This window comes from Theropithecus gelada, chromosome X (genome assembly GCF_003255815.1).
Source record: "Theropithecus gelada isolate Dixy chromosome X, Tgel_1.0, whole genome shotgun sequence".
In the NCBI taxonomy this organism is placed as follows: domain Eukaryota; kingdom Metazoa; phylum Chordata; class Mammalia; order Primates; family Cercopithecidae; genus Theropithecus; species Theropithecus gelada.
This window is the reverse complement of record NC_037689.1, coordinates 662,723-681,404: the sequence shown is the minus strand read 5'-3', so window position 1 is coordinate 681,404 and position 18,682 is coordinate 662,723. Positions and strand designations below refer to the sequence as shown.

General features: G+C 39.8%; 1 protein-coding gene across 1 annotated transcript in view; it reads left to right on the top strand.

Moving 5' to 3' along the window:
* Positions 1 to 18,120: 18,120 nt before the first annotated feature.
* The window catches only part of LOC112616285 (centromere protein V-like), a 2,533-nt gene continuing 1,971 nt past the window's right edge, over positions 18,121 to 18,682 (top strand). Inside the window, exon 1 of the mRNA XM_025373285.1 lies at positions 18,121 to 18,160. Coding sequence (XP_025229070.1) covers positions 18,121 to 18,160 — 40 coding nt within the window. The remainder of the gene's footprint in view (positions 18,161 to 18,682) is intronic.

The following is an 18,682-nucleotide window of genomic DNA, read 5'->3' as shown; positions in this document are numbered from 1 at the left end:
TTAAAACATTAAAAATATCTCTGACCGATACATTTCTCAAAATTTGAATTTGCCAGTTTACATTAACCTTCGTTACTCAGCCTGGATCCTGTGGACTTCAAACTTCATTTTCTCATCCTCCGGACATGTCTGCCCTGCCAATCCCTCATTCTCAGTTTGGCCATCCCCGGGGATGGAGGTTATCAGTATGGCTTTAACTGAGAGCATGACGCATGGGGCTGGTGGCTCATATTTTCAACAAAGTCAGCCTCTCTGGTTGATCCTATCTTTACCCCTCACTGTTTCACAGTTTGTATTCCTGCAGATGTCCACTGTCTCTCTGCATCTTCACATTCTCCTGCTCCAGCGGTTATTCCCATCAGCATATAACTATGCTCCACTGTCCTCCATTTTAAACAAATACCTTCCCTTGGCAACACTGCCCTACCAGCTGTTCTCCTACATACCTGCTGCCTTTCACAGCAAAACTTTTCTGGTAAGTTGTCTGAACAGGTTGTCACCACTTCCTCATCTCCACCTCCGATGTCTTGCATGGCCTTCTGTCCTCCAATATGCTTTTTTTGTTTTTCATGCTCTTTAGTAACTTACACGATGTCAAATCCAATGATCATCCCTCTGACCTGGCTTGCCCTCTTAGTAGCATTGAACGTGCTGGCCACTATCGATCTCTTGAAATCTTGTGGATTCCATGAAACCATCCTCTTCTGGTGATCTTCCTTCCAGGATAGATCCTATTCTTTGAGTTATTTCCTGTCTCCTCTTCTTCTAAACTCCTCTACTTGTTGATATGCTCCAGATTGTGGCCTTGTTTCCTGCTTTTCTACATTTTTTCTCTAAGAAATTTCCTTTCACTTTATAGACGTAAATAACACCTACATCTGCCACCTCCTGTATCCATCAGTATGTTTGGTTAGAAACAACAGAAAAACACTCACGATTGCTCAACCAAAAGAAAAAACCGGCTGCAAGAATACCAGGTTGCACATGGAGTCAGCAAGAGGGCTGCATAACCAGGATTGGAAAGCAGGTAGGATTCATGGGAGTCTGAGACATAAAAACAATCACGAAGGTCATGCCTGAGAAATAGCTTTGTCTTGACATGCTTGGAACCTTGCTACTCTGCCAGAGAGGCCGCTTTGGAAGCCTCCTACCACATTTAATTTTTCAGCCTTCTGGAAGTCTTCGTATAGGTTTCATTTTGTAATAATTCAAAAATATCCCTCCAACTTGTATCCTAATATATTAGCACGTATGTTAACTTAGGAATAAGTTATGAACATTTTGAATTCCTTCAGCGATTCTTTCCTCCTTCGTTAAAAGAAACAGCTTTATTGAGATATAATTCAGATACCACAAAGCTCACCCTTTAAAAGAGTACAGTGCAGTGTTTGTTAGTATATTCAAAAAGTTGAGCAACTCCCATTCTGTAGGTGGCCTTTTCACCATGTTGATTGTTTCATTTGGTTCGCCATAGGTTTTTGGTTCGGCATAGTCTCACCTATCTAATGTGGCTTTTTGCTGCTTGTGCTTTTTGTCATATTCGAGATGTCATTTCCAAGTCAAATGCCATGGAACTTTTCACCTATGTTCTCTTCTAGGAGATTTATTGGAAAAGATATTTGTAAAGGATATATATGATAAAGGATTAATGTCCACGCTATACAAGGAACTCCTACAACTCAATACCAAAAAAGAAGACAACAAACTGACTAAAGAATGGGCAAAAGACTTGAATAGACGTTTCTCCACAGAGGACATGCACATGCCCAACAGTGTATGAAAAAGTGCTCAACATCACTACTCATCAGAGAAATGCAAATACAGACCATAATGAGCTACCACCTCACACTTTGAAAGATAGCTATTATCAAAACAAGAAAGAAAAAGAAAAAAAAGAGAGAAAGAAAAAGAAAGAAAGAAGAAAGGAAGGAAGGAAGGAAGGAAGGAAGGAAGGAAGGAAGAAAGAAAGAAAGAAAGAAAGAAAGAAAGAAAGAAAGAAAGAAAGAAAGAAAGAAAGAAAGAAGGAAAGAGAAAGAAAGAAAGAGAAAGAAAGAATGAACGAATGAAAGACAGAAAGAAAGAAAGAAAGAGAAAGAAAGAAAGAAAAAGAACGAACGAACGAACGAAAGACAAAAAGAAAGAAAGAGAAAGAAAGAAAGAAAAAGAAAGAAAGAAAGAAAGAAAGAAGAAAGAAAGAAAGAAAGAAAGAAAGAAAGAAAGAAAGAAAGAAAGAGAAAGAAAGAGAAAGAAAGAATGAACGAATGAAAGACAGAAAGAAAGAAAGAAAGAGAAAGAAAGAAAGAGAAAGAAAGAAAGAGAAAGAACGAACGAACGAACGAAAGACAAAAAGAAAGAAAGAGAAAGAAAGAAAGAAAAAGAAAGAAAGAAAGAAAGAAAGAAGAAAGAAAGAAAGAAAGAAAGAAAGAAAGAAAGAAAGAAAGAAAGAAAGAAAGAAAGAAAGAAAGAAAGAAAGAAAGAAGGAGAGAGAGAACAACAAGTGTTGTTTTGGAGAAGATGTGTAAAAATTCCACCACGGGCACACTGGGGTAGGCACGTAAAATGGTGCAGCCACTATGGAATACACCATAGTGGTTCCTCAGAAAATTAAAAATAGAATGACCATATGATCTGGCAATCCCACTTTTGGGTATATAACCAAAAGAATTGAAATCAGGACCTTGAAGGGAATATATGCACTCCCACCTTTATTGAAGCATTACATCTAACAGTCAAAATTTTAAAACAATATGGAAACAACCTAAATGTTCATTGACAGATGAATGCATATTAAAAATGTGGTATATACATAAAATGGCACATTACTCAGCCTCCATGAAGAAGGAATTCCTGCCATCACACACAAATAATGTGGGTTCTAAATATTTCAGCTGTCTAAAATAGTCAATCTTAAAAACCAGAGCGCAATGTCGGCTGCTTGAACCTTGAGGGAGGGGGAAACAGGGAGTTGCTGTTCTATGGGTATAAGGTTTCCATTGTGCAAGGGGAATACATTCTTGAGATCTCCTGTACAAGCCTGTGCCTATGGTTAACAATATGGCATTCTGCACTTAAAATTTTAGTGAGGGCGGATCTCATGTTACGTGTTCTTAGTACAATAAAATAAAATTTAGAAAACAGAAAGTTGTGCAACTATCACAACCATGTAATTTAAAAACTGTTTTATTTTAAAAAACACACTGTATGTATTTAAGTGACTTAATCTCCCCTCTTCTTCAAACCACTGGTACCCTCTGATCTATCTTCTGGCTCTCTGATTTTGCATGTAGTGAATGTTTTTCATAAAGCAGATCATACAATACATGACCTTTTTGACTGGCTTTTTTCAGTAAGCACTATGTTTTCCAGATTAATCAATGTTGTGGCTCGTACATTTGATTAACTACCATATAATGGTTACTCATTCAACTGTTGATGGACATTTAGATTCTTTCACTTTTTGGCTTTTATGGATGAGGCTGGTATGGACACTCTTGTACAGGATTTTACCTGAGTTACTTTTTCAAATCTCCTGGGTGAATACCTAGAGTGGACTTGCTGGGTCCTAAAGGAACTCTAACTTTTGGAGGAACTGCTGCACCCTCTCCCAAAGTGATTGAACCATCTTACAATCCCATGAGAAATGTCTTAAGATTCCAGTTCCTCCACAACCTTGCCAACATTTGTCATTGTCTGTTTGATTTCAGCCATCTTAGTGAGTGGGAAGCGGTATCACAACGTGGATTTGACTTGCACTTCCCTAATGACTAATGACACTGAGCATCTTTTCTTGAGCTTATTAGCCGTTTGTATATGTTCTTTAGAGAAGCATCTATCACAATCCTTTGCCCACTTTTATTTGGGCTGTGTCTTTTTTATTAGGCAGTCGTAAGTGTTTATTAGATATTGCAAATAGAGTCAAATATGAGATATATGATTTTCCAGTCTTTTCAATCATCTCATCTCATAAGTTGTCTTCCTTGTCCTTGATGGTGGGCTTTGAAGCACAAAAGTATTTAATTTTAATGAAGTACAGTTCCTCTGTGTTTCATGTTCTTCACCCGTGATATGGGTACCATATCTACAAAGCCAATTCCAATTTCAAGGTCATGAAGATTACCCCCAAAGTTTTTTTCCAAAAGTTACATAGTTTTTTCCCCTTAGGTTTATGTCTGTCATTCATTTTGAATTAATTTTCAGACATGGCATGAGATGGTGGGTCCGCTTCATTCTTCCCCACGGGCATAACCATTTGTCCCAGCACCCTTTGTGGAAAATGCTATTCTTTCTCACTTTGAGTTGCCTTGAGACACCTGTCGAAAATCAATTGAACTTAAAATAGGAGGTTTATTTCTAAAATTTGCATTTTATGACACTGATACATATGCCTAAATTTATGCCAGTACCACAACACATTGATTACTGTAGCTTTGCAGTAAGTTTTGAAATAGAGACGTGTGAGTCCTCCATCGTTGCTCTTTTTCAAGATTGTTTTGACTTTTCTGGGTCCCTTGCATTGCCATGAGAATGCTAGAATCGGATTGTCAATCATGGCAAGAAAATCCTGGTGGGATTTTAAACAGAGAGTACGTTGTATCTGTAGATCCACTTGTGGACTGCTGCTATTCTAATGATACAAAGTCTTCCCATCCATGCATAAGGGACACCTTCACATTTCTTTAGGTCTCCTTTAATTTCTTTCAATAAGGTTTTGTAGTGTTCTCTGTACAAGTCTTACACTTCTTTTGTGAAATTTATTTCTAACTATTGTGTTTCTTTGGATGCTATGATAAATGGAATTGTTTTTAAAATGTCCTTTATTGGATTATTCATTGGTAGTATAAAGAAATAAAATTGTGTGTTTTACATTGATACAGATATTATATAGAATAAACTCAATGACTCGTCCTAATAGTATTTTATTTTCTGGCTTCTTTAGCGTTTTCTACGTACATGATAATGTCATCTGTGAGCAGAGAGAGTTTTACTTATTCCTTTCAAGTCTGGAGTCTTCTATCTCTTTTTCTTGCCTAAATGCATTAGCTAGAAGCTCTTGTACAATGTTAAATAGAAATGGTGAGAGCACACATTGTTGCTTGTTGAGGGTGAAAGTTTTCAGCCTTTCACCATTAATCATGATGGCAATTGCGGGTTTTTCATAGAGTCTACTGAGTTGCAGAAGTGCCTTTTTTCTCCAGTTTCTTCATATTTTTTTAATTGTGAAATGGTTTTGGATCTGTCACAAGTTTTTCTGTGTCTATGGAAATGATGATATGGGATTTTTATTTGGTTAGTGTGGTATATTATATTGATTGATTTTTGTACGTTGAACCAACTTTACATTCCTGGAGCAAGTTCCACTTGGTCTTTGTGTGAAATCTTTGTGTGTGTGTGTGTGTGTGTTCGCACGCGCACGTGTGTGTGTTGCTGAATTAGGTATGTGTGTAATTTGTGGAGGAGATTTGTGTATACATAACAGATATTCATCTGTAATAATGTTGGTGATCTCCTTCTGATGCCTTGTCTAATTTTGGAGTTTGGTTAAAGCTGGGCTCAAAAAACTAGCTGGGAGGGTTACCCTTCTGTTCTTGAGCAATCTTGTGAAGCCTTGGTGTTAAGTGTTCTTTAAATATTTGGTAGAATTCCACCAGTTACCTCTGGACTTTTCTTTGGGGAAATATATCTGTTAGTAATTCAATCCCTTTACTTGTTGTAAATCAGTTCAAATCTTCTACTTCTCCTTTAGGCAGTTTCAGTAATTTGTGTGTTTCTGGACATTTGTCCTTTTCACAAGATTATCTGATTTGTTGATATGCTGTTGTTCACAGTATTTCCCATAACCTTTTTATTTCTGTAAGATTGTATTAATATTCTATATTCTAGTTTTGAGTTTTGTAATATGCATCTTTTCTATTCTTTTGTAGTCTGGCAAAAGCATGTCAATTTTATTGATCTTTGTTAATGAACCAACTGCTGGTTTTTTAAATTTTCTCTATTATTTCCTATATTCTTTTTATTTCTATCACTCTAACAGTCCTTATTTCCTTCCTTCTGCTTGTTTGGGGTTAGTTTAATTTTCTTGCTCCTGTATCTTAACATAAAAATTTAGGAGAATTGTTTGAGAGCACTACTCTTTTTTTTTTTAATATAGGCGTTTATAGCTATACATTTGCATCTAAGAGCTAATTTAGCCACATCCTACAAGGCTGGGATCTTGTGTGCATCTTTCTCCCTTCAGTTGTGTCCATTTTTGCTTCATGTATTGTGGGGGCACTATTGCTATGTGTCTATATATTTTTATAACAATCTTTACATCTTCTTGATGGATTGAGCACTCTACCATGTTAAAACGTCCTTCTCTGTATCTAAATTGAATTGTTGTCTCGAAGTATATTTTTGTCTCAGAGAATATTAGTAGAGCCACTCCAACTCTCTTTTCATGATTGTTTCCACACTATACTTTTTTCATGCTTTTATTTTAAGCAATTTATGTCTTTGAAAGTAAAGCACACCTCTTCTAGACAGCATGTAATTGGAGCATTTAAAAAATCTGTTCTGCCAATCTCTCCTTTTGGTTTTGTTGAGGGCATTTTCACCTACATTTATAAAAGATATTGTTCTGTGGTATGCTCTCCTTGTGATGTCCTCTTCTGTCTTTGGTTTCTGGGTAATATTGGTCTCATAGAATGACTTAAGTGAGTTTGAGCAAGTTACTTAACTTTCGTGAACCTCAAAGACTAAGAGGGATGTGAATGGGCTGAGTCTGGAAGGTTTTCTTTTCTCTAAGCGGTCTTCTCCAGGTGGTGGTGGGGCGGAGGCACCTGCTAGGAGTAGAATGCGGGGCGGATGGATAGTGGGGTCAGATATCATCTTGTGCACCCCTTATCTCCCAGGTCCCCCCTTCACCTTCTTGCCCATCCTGTCTCCCTCCCCATTTACATCTACCACAAGGAATTCGAAGGAGTTTGCGGAACTTTAGGTGAAATTTCTCTTTCTCCAAAAGTGGATTGGATAAGAGGCGCACAAAATATTTCTGAACCCAAATAGTTTTCAGAGAACTTAGGATGATGAAGAAACAATGTGCCGCCATTGAACTTCTATTCTTTCTTCCACACAGTGAAAAGCTTATTTAGTCTTTATAGTGGGTAATAAAATCCCTGAGTCCAGAAAATGAAACCTGGGGCAATGAAGAGGCTTCACTGAGGCTTCAGCATTTTGGCTAAGGAAGAGCTTGCTGGGGCACTAGGAGCAGGACTGATGACTGTAGAATCACACGCCATACAGAATGGATGATCAGGCTTCCTCTTACCATGGGAACTCCCAATCTGGTTTGAAAAAGGGGACCCATACATGACATTATTCAATATAATCAAAGGTGCTACATAAGTTGAAGAGCCTTCGAAAAGATGGATGAGAATTAGTCACTGCCATTGAGAAGTTCAGAGTCTGGTGGGAGAGATAAGGCTCATAGACAATGATACTTATCATAGTCAGTATTACCTTTCTTACAGGAACAAAGAGGAGGGAAGAAACAACTTCCTGAGGGAGTCAGAAGCACTTACTCCAAGTTTAAGGGATGAGTTGCAGGTTATCAACCATCAAAGCTGTGGGAATGACATTCCGGGAAGAAGGAACAGAATTTGCAAAGAAGGAAGCTTATTGGACACACATTTTTTGAGAACTCTGTCTTCCCCAAATACTGTGCAAGGTTTGAGAGCTACAGAGGAAATCAACAGTGCCTCTGTCCAGATCACTAATGAATCCATGTACCCTGAGCTGGCAAGGGAAACATTCACAAACCAGTTCTCATCATTTTAAAAGGTATAATGACTCCAGGGATGCCTGGGGAAGGCCATCTCGTCATTCAGTCAGGTCCCCCACAGGGGAAGTCAGTACCATGCTACCTTCACCATTATTCCCAGTTTTGTAGGTCCAGCAATTAAACATTGTCCACACATCCAGAGGGAATTGGGCTACAGAAGACTGCCTCACATTGATAAAATTTACCAAAATTATACCCATATGGTACACAAAATGAGGTCAGGTGCATCATTTGAATGAAACATTGACAATTTTAACACACGTTAAATAATTTTTCCTAAATGATACATTTTGCCTCACTTGCGTTTGTTTTTTACAGTAACTTTCTATTTACGACAAGTGATGCTGGATTTCCACTTATGGTAGTGATATTAGGTTTCCTTTGAAAATATACTTACTGATGAAAAACTATTTTGTTCAAAGGAAAACACTATGCCTTCTAAACACGACAATGAAGATAGCATGTGATATTAATGAATTAAAATGCTAAGCAAACTATAAGAAATGCAAGTGAAGTATTAATGTAGATCGGAAGCATTTGGTATTATAATAGTTTTATCACAATTAAATATGGCAAAAAAAGTGAAGGTAGTAAACGGATGATTACTGAAATCAGGGACCAACTCGAATTTTCTCCCAGAGTCCGATGAATGCGTCAGACACTCAGCTTCGGTTCCCATGGTAACTAGGACTAACGGTCTCGGGACTAAGAATGAGACAAAGAGAAACACAGAGAAATGTGCACATTCTGTCTTCCTCTGAGGTACACAAGCCCCTATTCAGAAAATGAAAAGAACATTCACTTCAGTTCTGCCCTGACCTCCCCTCACTGCTGGGTGGAGGAGAACGGAAAGGCAGAGGGATCCAATACCAATCTTAAGGGTTTACATCCAGGCTTCCTTGTCCCTTAGCCACCATCTTACCAACAATGTATTGTACCTCCAAACCATGCCCGTGGAATCTAGGATTCTTGCTATCCCAATCCACTTGCCCGGTTCCCCACCCACTAGCCTCTATCATAATATGGGAGGTTTTCAGTCATCCCCATTTTACGTCAGATAGTTCCAGCCCGATTTCAGAAATGCTGCCCCAGAAAAGTTCCCTGACCCTTCCTGCCAGATCACACAGAACAGAACAGACTCCCTCCGTTTTCTCCTCTGTGGCCTGGGAGACCTCAGCTAGATCATGGGACCAGTTCTTAGGGCTCCCCCTTCCTGCCAGACTCCCATTCCACCAGGGCCTGGGAGGAGACCCAAAGGAGGGAAGTTTCTGACAGTCTCTTGCTTTGGGAAGCAGCCAAACTAATGAGGGGCCTCTTCCCCATCCCTTTTTCCTGAGTAGCTATCTCCTTTGTATTGGCTCCCTGTATCAGAGGCTGGACAAACAGGGTTCCAGGCAGGACATGACACATTCCACACCATAAATTTGTGAAGAAAAACCACGCAAAAGCTGGGCATAGGCTCCCAACTTCGACTCCCTTCCTTCCATTTATTCCAGCGAGTCTCTGAAGTCCCTTTGTCCACCTGCACTCTCCTTTCCTGGGACCCAGCTGCCATTTCCCATGTCCTGGAAACTCTCGGCCCGAAATATCCAAGTAACTTCATTGTACTATTCCTTTCTTGCATTGCTGTAAAGAAATACCTGAGACTGGGTAATTTATAAAGAAAAAAGGTTTAATTGGCTCACAGTTCTGCAGGCTGTACAGGAAGCCTGATTTTTGGCATCCGCTCGGCTTCTGGCAAGGCCTCAGGAAACTTGCAATCCTAGTGGAAGGCAAAAGAAGAGGAAGCACTTCATAGGGGGAGGGAGCACTTCACATGGGCGGGGCGGAAGGAAGAGAGTCAGGAGGAGATGCTACACACTGTTAAACAACCAGCGCTCATGAGAATTCTATCGTGATAACAGCACTAGGGAAATGATGCTAAATCATTAGAAACCACCCCCATCATCCAATCACCTCCTATCAGGCCCAACCTCCAACACTGGGGATTACAACTGGACATGAGATTTTGGCAGAGACACAGGTCCAAACCGTATCCCTCATCTTCACTGCAATGGAGCAACCCACACCCATAGCTGTGCCCTCCACCAGAAGGAACCACATGAAGGTCTGCCCATCTTCCTGACCTCCATGGACAGTAGGTGACGTCCAGTCTCCTTTTGATCAGGGGCTTTGTCTCATATGCACTCCTGGGTACCCACCCACCAGTGACTCCTCTGTGTTTCACACCCCTCTCAGGGAATCCCAGATCCACTTTGTGTTGGTCTCTGTCTGGATGACTAGGACCAGTCTCCCTTAGAGAAGGGCCAATGGGAAATGGCTATGTGAGGAAGGTAATGCTTCACTTGACTGCTTTGCTCTTAAGTCCCCCAAAAACACCACTTGTTTACAAGACTGTAGACTCTATGCCAGTTACAGACTTCAGTGAAGGGTCAATAGTTTCTATATGAAATGATAGTGGGACAAACCACTAGTGAGCAATGGCTAAATATCATTGCCCCGGGAGTCCACAAAGAACCACCCATCTCACAGAAAAGGTAACGTTCTCTAGGGACATTTCATTTTGGGTGAATCCCTGTTCATGGCTTTTCTTCCTGTTTTGAGCACTGCCCTTTTCTCACCCTGTAAAGGAGAAAGTCCCGTTCATTAATCTGCTTCATTGTAGGATTTCTTTATGTCTCAACAATGGAATCTGTCTACATCTCCACCTCCCTATGAACATATGTACACACAGGGATACTCACACAAACGCTAAGAAACGATGAGTGTCACGCAATAATCCCTAACCACTTTGGGTTAGTGTCACATAATAATCCCTAACCACAATAATCCCTAATTCACTTTGCAAAATCTGAATTTGTCAGCATAGGTTAACCTCCATTACTAAGTCTGAGTCTCAGAATCTTCAAAGTTCAATTCCTCATTCTCTAGACATCTCTGCCCTGCCCTCATTCTCAATTTGGCCCTCCCTGGGGATACAGGTTATCAGCATGTCTTTAACCAATAGCATGAAGTGTGGAGCTGGTGGGGTGAGTTTTTTTTTTTTTTTAATTAAACAAAGCTAGCCTCTCCGGTTGATCTCATCTTCACCTCTCACTGTTTTAAAAGTTTTATTTCTGAAGATGACCATTGTTTCTCTGCATCTTCAATTTCTTCTGCTCCACTGATACTTAACATCAGCATATTCCGCCATCCTCTATCCTAAATACCTTCCCTTGTTGACGCTTCCCCACCACTTACTGTTCCATATATTTGCTGCCATTCACAGCAAAACTTTTCTGATATCTTGTCTAAACTGGTTGTCACCACATCCTCATCTCCACCTTCAATGTCTTGTATCCCCTTCAGACCTTTAAACATGCCTTTCTTCATGGTCTTTAGCAAATAAATGCAATAGCAATCCTTAGAGGAAAGTTTATAGTAATAAATGCCTACATTAAAAAGTAGAAAAATGACAAATAAACAACTTAACTTTACACTTCAAGGAACTGGAATAAAAAGTACAAACTAAGTCCAAAGTTAACAAAAGGAAATGATAAAAAATAATAAAAATTAGAGCAGAAATACGTCAAATAAATAACAAGTCAAATAGAGAAATGGTAAAGAAAATCAACAAAATTAGGAGTTTCCTTCTTGAACAGATTAACACAATTGATAAGCCTATAGCTGGAAGCCACTAATAAATAAAATCAGGTATGAAAGAGAAGACATTTCAATGGATGACTCAGAAATAAAGAATATCATAAGGGAAGATTATCAATGTATCTACACCAACAGATCAGATAACCTAGAATGGATACATTCTTAGAAACATAAAACCTTCCAAAACTGAATAAAGATGAAGTAGAAATCCTGAACAGACCAAAAATGAAAGGGTATTGCATTATTAATTAAAAATAGCCCAACAAATAAAACCCCAGAAGCAGACAGATTCGTGGGTAACTCTACCAAACATTCAAAGAAAAAGTTCTAAAAATCCTTCTCAAACTCTTCCAAAAAATAGAAGATGGAATACTGGCAAACTCATCTTATAAAGTTAGCATCTCCCTGATCACCAAAGATACCAAAAGAAAATACGACTGCCGACCAATACCCCTGACAAACATAGATGCAGAAATCCTCAATGAAATATTAACAAATTGAATTCTACAGCAACATACGTCACAACCAAGTGGGATTTATCTCTGGGATACAAGAATGATTCTTCGTGCTAAAGTCAATCAGTGTGATACATCACATTAACAAAAGGAACATAAATATACCCCATATGATTATCTTGATAGATGTACAAAAAGCATTTGGCAAATTTCAACATTGATTTGATTAATCTATCCATGATTAAAACTCTCAACAAGATAGATGTAGAAGGATCTTACCTCAACACAATAAAGGCCATATATGAAAATCCCACAGCAAACTTTATAATCAATAGGGAAAACCTAAAATCTTTCCCTCCAAGTTCAGGTACTAGGCAAGTATGCCCACTCTCACCAATTCTATTCAACAGAGTACTGGAAGTCTTAGAGTTCTAGCCAGAACAATGAGATACAAAAAAGAAATAAAATGTTTCCAAATTGGAAAGGAAAAAGTAAAATTATCTCTGTTTTCAGCATCATCATCATCATAAACATGTTTTGTTTAAACAATGTTTGTAAAACGATGATGTTTTGACATCATCATAAACAAAGAAAACCATAAAGACTCAACCAAAAGTAACATTAGAATTCATAAACCAATTCGGTATAATTGCAGGATATAAAATCAATATATAAAAATTAGTCACATTTCCACATGCAAACAATGAACTATTTAAAAACGAAGTTAAGAAAACAACCCATTCACAACAGTAACAAAAATAATTAAATAATAAAATACTTAGGAATAAAGCCAACTGAAGAAGTTTAAGACCTGTACACTGAAAATTACAGAACACTGATGAAATAAATTAAAGAAGACAGAGATTAATGGAAAGACATCTTGTGCTCTATACATTTCCAATATCTATAGAAACTTCTAAAAGTCAATAGCAAAACATATATTAAAAATTTAAAAATGGCGAAGACTTGAATGGACATTTCTCCAAAGAATACAAACAAATGGCCAACAGGTATATGAAAATATGCTCAATAACACTAAGCATCAGGAAAATGCAAATCAAAACCAGAAGGAGATATCACCTCATGCCTGTTAGAATAGTTGTAATAACAAAAAAACACTACTGGCAATATGTATTGACAATATTGCAGAGAAATTGAAACCCTTTTAAAATATGGTAGGTATATAACATGATGCAGTCATTATCAAAAACAATATGGGGTTCCACAAAAAATTGCCATATGATCCAGCAATCCCAGTTCTAGATATATAAAAAAAAAATGAATACAGGATCTCAAAGGGATATCTGCACTCTATGTTTGCTACAGCATTATTTACAATAATCAAGTGATGGAAACAACGCAAATGTCAATTGACAGCTGAATGGATCAAGAAAATGTGGTGATACACACAATGGGATATTATTCAGACTTTAAGAAGGAAGACTTCCTGTGGAGGAGGTAGGACAAGATGGCTGAATAGAAGGCTCCTCTGATCGACCCCTCAACCCCTACTCCACAAGGACATCAATTTATCTACACACAAAAATATGTTCATGAGAACCAAAAATCACAGTACCTGGTTTTCATTTTGTATCACTGAAAGATGCACTTAAGATGTAAACGGGACTGTCTTGAATTGCTGACACAACCCATCCCACACCTCCCAACAGCAGTGGTATAGTGTGGAGAGCACTTTTGCATCCTGGTGGAGGGAGAGCACAGCAATTGTGAGGCATTGAACTGAATGCTGTCCTGTTAGAGCAGAAAGGAAAACAGGACCATCAACTCAGCTGATGCCTACCCACAAAGGGAGCATTTAAACCAGCCTAGCCAGAGGGGAATTGCCAATCCTAGCAGTCAGAACTCGAGTTCCCACAAACCTCGCCACTGAGGAGTAACATGTTCTGAGTCTCGAAGTAAACTTGGAAGGCAGTCTAGGCCACTAGAACTGCAACTCTTAAGGCAAGTCCTAGTGCTGAATTGGGCCCAGAGACAGTGGACTGGGAGGGCACGTGACCTACTGAGACACTAGCTGGCATGGCTAAGGGAGTGTTGGCATCACCCTCCCTGAACTCCAGGCTGCACAGCTTGCAGCTCCAAAAGAGGAGAGGAGAGGAGAGGGAAGACTGGGGAGGACCTTGTCTTACATCTTGGATACCAGCTCAGCCACAGCAGGATAGGGTACCAGTCAGAGCCATAAGGCCCCCATTCCTGGCTTCCTGGCACTAGCTCCCATACAACATGTCTAGACACTCCCTGGGCCAGAAGGGAACCCACTGTCTTAAAGGGAAGGATCCAGTCCTGGCATCATTTATCACCTGCTAACTGAAGTGTGCTTGCGCCCTTAAAAACCAGAAGTGATACCCAGGTGCTACGTTGAGGGCCTTGGGAAAGTCTCTGAGACTTTCTGGCTTCAGGAGAGACTCAGCACATTCTTAGCTGTGGAGGCTAGAGAGAAAAACTCCTTCTGCCTTAGGTACCAGCTTGGCCACAGGGCAGTTGAGGACCAAGCAAGCTCTTGGGGTTCCTGATTCTAGGACTTGACTCTTGGATGACATTTCTGGACCTACCCTGGGGCAAATGGGAGCCCATTGCCCTGAAGGGTGAGTTCCAGGCCAGGCAACATTCACCACAAGCTGACTTAGGAGCCCCTGGGCCTTACAGGAACATCAGTGATAGTCTGGCAGCACTCCCTGTGGCCTGTGGTGGTATTGGCTATAGGGTGAGGCTCCTCTGCATTTGGAAAGAGGAGGAAAGAGTGAGAAGGGCTGCATCTTGTGGTCTGATTGCCAGCTCAGCCACAGTACAATAGAACACCAGGTAGACCTCTAAGGTTTTTGACTCTAATCCCTAATTCCTGGATGGTACCTCTGGACCCACTTGGGGCCTGGGGGACCTCACTGCCTTGAAGGAAAGGACAGAGGTTGGGCTGGCTTTGCCACCTGCTGATTGTGGAATCCCAGGGCTTTGAGTGAACATAGGCAGTAGCCAGGGAGTGGTTACATCAGGCCTTGGGCAAAACTCAGTGTTGTTCAGGCATCAGATCTGACCCAGTGCAGTCCTAGTGGTGGTGGCCACAGGGCATCTTGTGTCTACCACCGGCTTTAGGTGGGTCGGAACACAGAGAGAGACTTCGTTTGCTTGGGAGAAAGTAAGGGAAGAAAATAAGAGTCTCTGCCTGGTATTTCAGAGAATTCTCCCAAAATCTGTCCTAGACCATCAGGGTGGTACCTCTGCATAGCTGCAAGAACGATAGCATTAATGGGCTTGGGGTGCCCCCTAAAGCAGAAACAGCTTAAATCACAACACCAACTCCTTTTAAATAGTTGGAAAGCCTTACCAAGAAGGACAGGTACAAACAAGCCCAGACAACGAAAACTACAATAAATACCAAACCTTTCCAATGCACAGACACTGACAAACATCTACAAACATCAACGTCATTAGGGAAAACATTACCTCACCAAGTGAACTAAATAAGGCACCAGAGACCAATCCTGGAGAAACAGAGATATGTGACCTTTCAGACAGATAATTCAATATAGCTGTTTTGAGGAAGCTCAAAGAAATTCAAGATAACACTGAGAAGGAATTCAGAATTTTATTGGGTAAACTTAACAAAGATATTGAAACAATTAAGATGAATTGAGCAGAAATTCTGGAGTTGAATAATGCAATTGGCATACTGAAGAATAGATTGGCGTATTTTAACACCAGAATTTATCAAGCAGAACAAAGAATTAGTAAGCTTGAAGACAAGCTATTTGAAAATACACAGAAGAGAAAAACAAACAATGAAGCACACCTAAAGGATCTAGAAAATAGCCTCACAAAAGCAAAGCTAAGAGTTATTAGCCTTAAAAAGAAGGTAGAGAAAGAGATAGAGGTAGAAAGTTTATTCAAAGGGAACAAAACAGAGAACTTCCCAAACCTAGAGGAAGATATCAATATGCAAGTACTAGAAAATTATAGGGTACCAAGTAGATTTCAACCAAAGAAAACTAGTTCGAGGCATTTAATAATCAAACTCCCAAAGATCAAGGATAAAGAAAGGATTCTAAAAGCAGCAAGAGACAAGAAACAAATAACATATAATGGAACTCCAATACCTCTGGTAGCTGGCTTTTCAGTAGAAACTTTACAGGCCAGGAGAGAGTTGCGTGGCATATTTAAAGTGCTGAAGGAAAGAAACTCTTACCCTAGAATAGTATATCTGGCAAAAAATATCCTTCAAACATGAAAGAAAAATAAAGACATTACCAGACAAACAAAAGCTGAGAGATTTCATGAACACCAGACCTGTCCTACAAGAAATGCTAAAAGAGGTACTTCAACTGGAAGGAAAGGACAATAATGAGAAACAAGTAATCATCTAAAGATACAAAACTCACTGGTAATAGTAAATACACAGAAAAACACAGAATATTATAACACTGTAACTGCAGTGTATAAACTACTCTTTTCCTAAGTAGAAGGACTAAATGATGAGCCAATCAAAAATAATAATTACAATGGTTTTTCAAGATATCAACAGTACAATAAGATATAGAGAAAAAAGAAAAATTTAATAAGTAGGGGGACAAAGTTAAGGCATAGCATTTTCATTAGCTTTCTTTTTGCATGTTTGCTTATTTATGCAAACAGTGTTGCTATCAGCTTAAAACAATTGGTAACAAGATAGAAACTGCAAGCCTCATGGTAACCTCAAACCAAAAAAAGTATACAACGGACACACAAAAGATAAAAATCAAGAAACCGACCTATATCACCAGTGAAAATCACCCTCACTTGAGGAAGACAGGAAAGAAAGAAAGAAGGAAGAAAGGACCACAAAAACACCAGAAAACAAATAACAAAAGGGCAGGAATAAGTTCTTACTTATCAGTAATACTTATATTAGTTCATTCTCATGCTGCTTTAAAGAACTGTCTGAGACTGGGCAATTTATAAGAAAAGAAGTTTAATTGACTCACAGTTCCAGAGGGCTAGGGAGGCCTCAGGGAACTTGCGATCATAGCAGAAGGGGAAGGAAACACATCCTTTTACACACGGCAGCAGGAGGGAGAAGTGTTGGGAGCAAGCCCCCAAAAATCTGGCCATAAACTGGCCCCAAAACTGGCCATAAACAGAATCTCTGCAGCACTGTGACATGTTCATAATGGCCCTAACGCCCAAGCTGGAAGGTTGTGGATTTACAGGAATGAGGGCAAGGAACACCTGGCCCACCCAGGGCAGAAAACCGCTTAAAAATATTCTTAAGCCACAAACAATGGCATGAGTGATCTGTGCCTTAAGGACATGCTCCTGCTGCAGTTAACTAGCCCAACCTATTCCTTTAATTTGGCCCATCCTTTCGTTTCCCATAAGGGATACTTTCAGTTAATTTAGCATCTATGAAAACAAAGCTCATGACTGGTTTGCTGTTAATAAATATGTGGGTAAATCTCTGTTTGGGGCTCTCAGCTCTGAAGGCTGTGAGACCTCTGATTTCCTACTTCACACCTCTGTATTTCTGTGTGTGTGTCTTTAATTCCTCTAGCACCACTGGGTTAGGGTCTCCCCAACCAAGCTTGTCTTGGCAAGTGGTGTCCATCATGGGGGCTCGAATCCAGGTCGAAGGGTCACTGGAGCAATGGTTGGAACAGAAAACTAGCTGGAGGACACCCGAGTACTCTTAAAGCAATCCCAGCGGTGAGTAAGAAGGGGAGCTTGGAATCATGACGGTAACAATGGGACAAGTGTGGACTCTGGTTCGTTTCACCTTGGAACTTTTTCACACTGATGATGAGGAGGAACAAGAGTATAATGAAGTAACAGAAGAGGTTACAGACCAGGTTTATTTGTCAGCTAAAGCTAAAGAAGCAAAGGAGGGGGAGGTTCATCCCTACCCTTCTGCACCCCCCTCATTATTATTTTGAGGAAAAAGACTCCCCAGATCTTTCTTTTCCAGAGGACTCTGGGCAAAAAGTAGTTGCCCCAGTGACTGTTTGAGCAGCGCCTCAAGTGACTGCTCTTAGTTCTACTCAGGCAGGAATTCAGCAAGCTAGACGAGAGGGTGATTTAGAGGCTTGGCAGTTCCCCATTAGAATACACCCCCCAGCTCAACAGGGAAATATTATAGCTACATTTGAGCCTTTTCCTTTTAAATTACTCAAATAATTTAAACAAGCTATGAATCAGTATGGACCAGGTTCTCTTTTTGTAATGGGACAGTTAAAGAATGCTACTGTTTCCAGTCGGATGCTTCCTACTGACTGGGATGCTTTTACTCGAGCTTGTCTAACTCCTGCTCAGTTCTTACAATTTAAAACTTGGTGGGCAGAGGAAGCATCCATTCAGGCTGCTTGCAACAAAGAGGCCAAACCTCAAATTAATATAACTGCAGATCAACTTTTGGGGGTTGGCAGCTGGGCTGGTTTAGATGCATAAGTGGTCATGCAGGATGATGCTGTAGAACAGCTTAGTGGAGTGTGTATTAGGGTTTGGGAAAAAATCAGTTCACGTGGAGAACAATACCCTTCCTTTAGTGCTATGAAACAGGGACCAAGAGAACCATACATTGATTTTATAGCTTGGCTACAGGAGTCTCTTAAAAAGATGATTGCAGACAAACAGAGAGCCAAATCATGAATGAACTCCCATTCACAATTGCTTCAAAGAAAATAAAATACCTAGGAATCCAACTTACAAGGGATGTGAAGGACCTCTTCAAGGAGAACTACAAACCACTGCTCAGTGAAATAAAAGAGGACACAAACAAATGGAA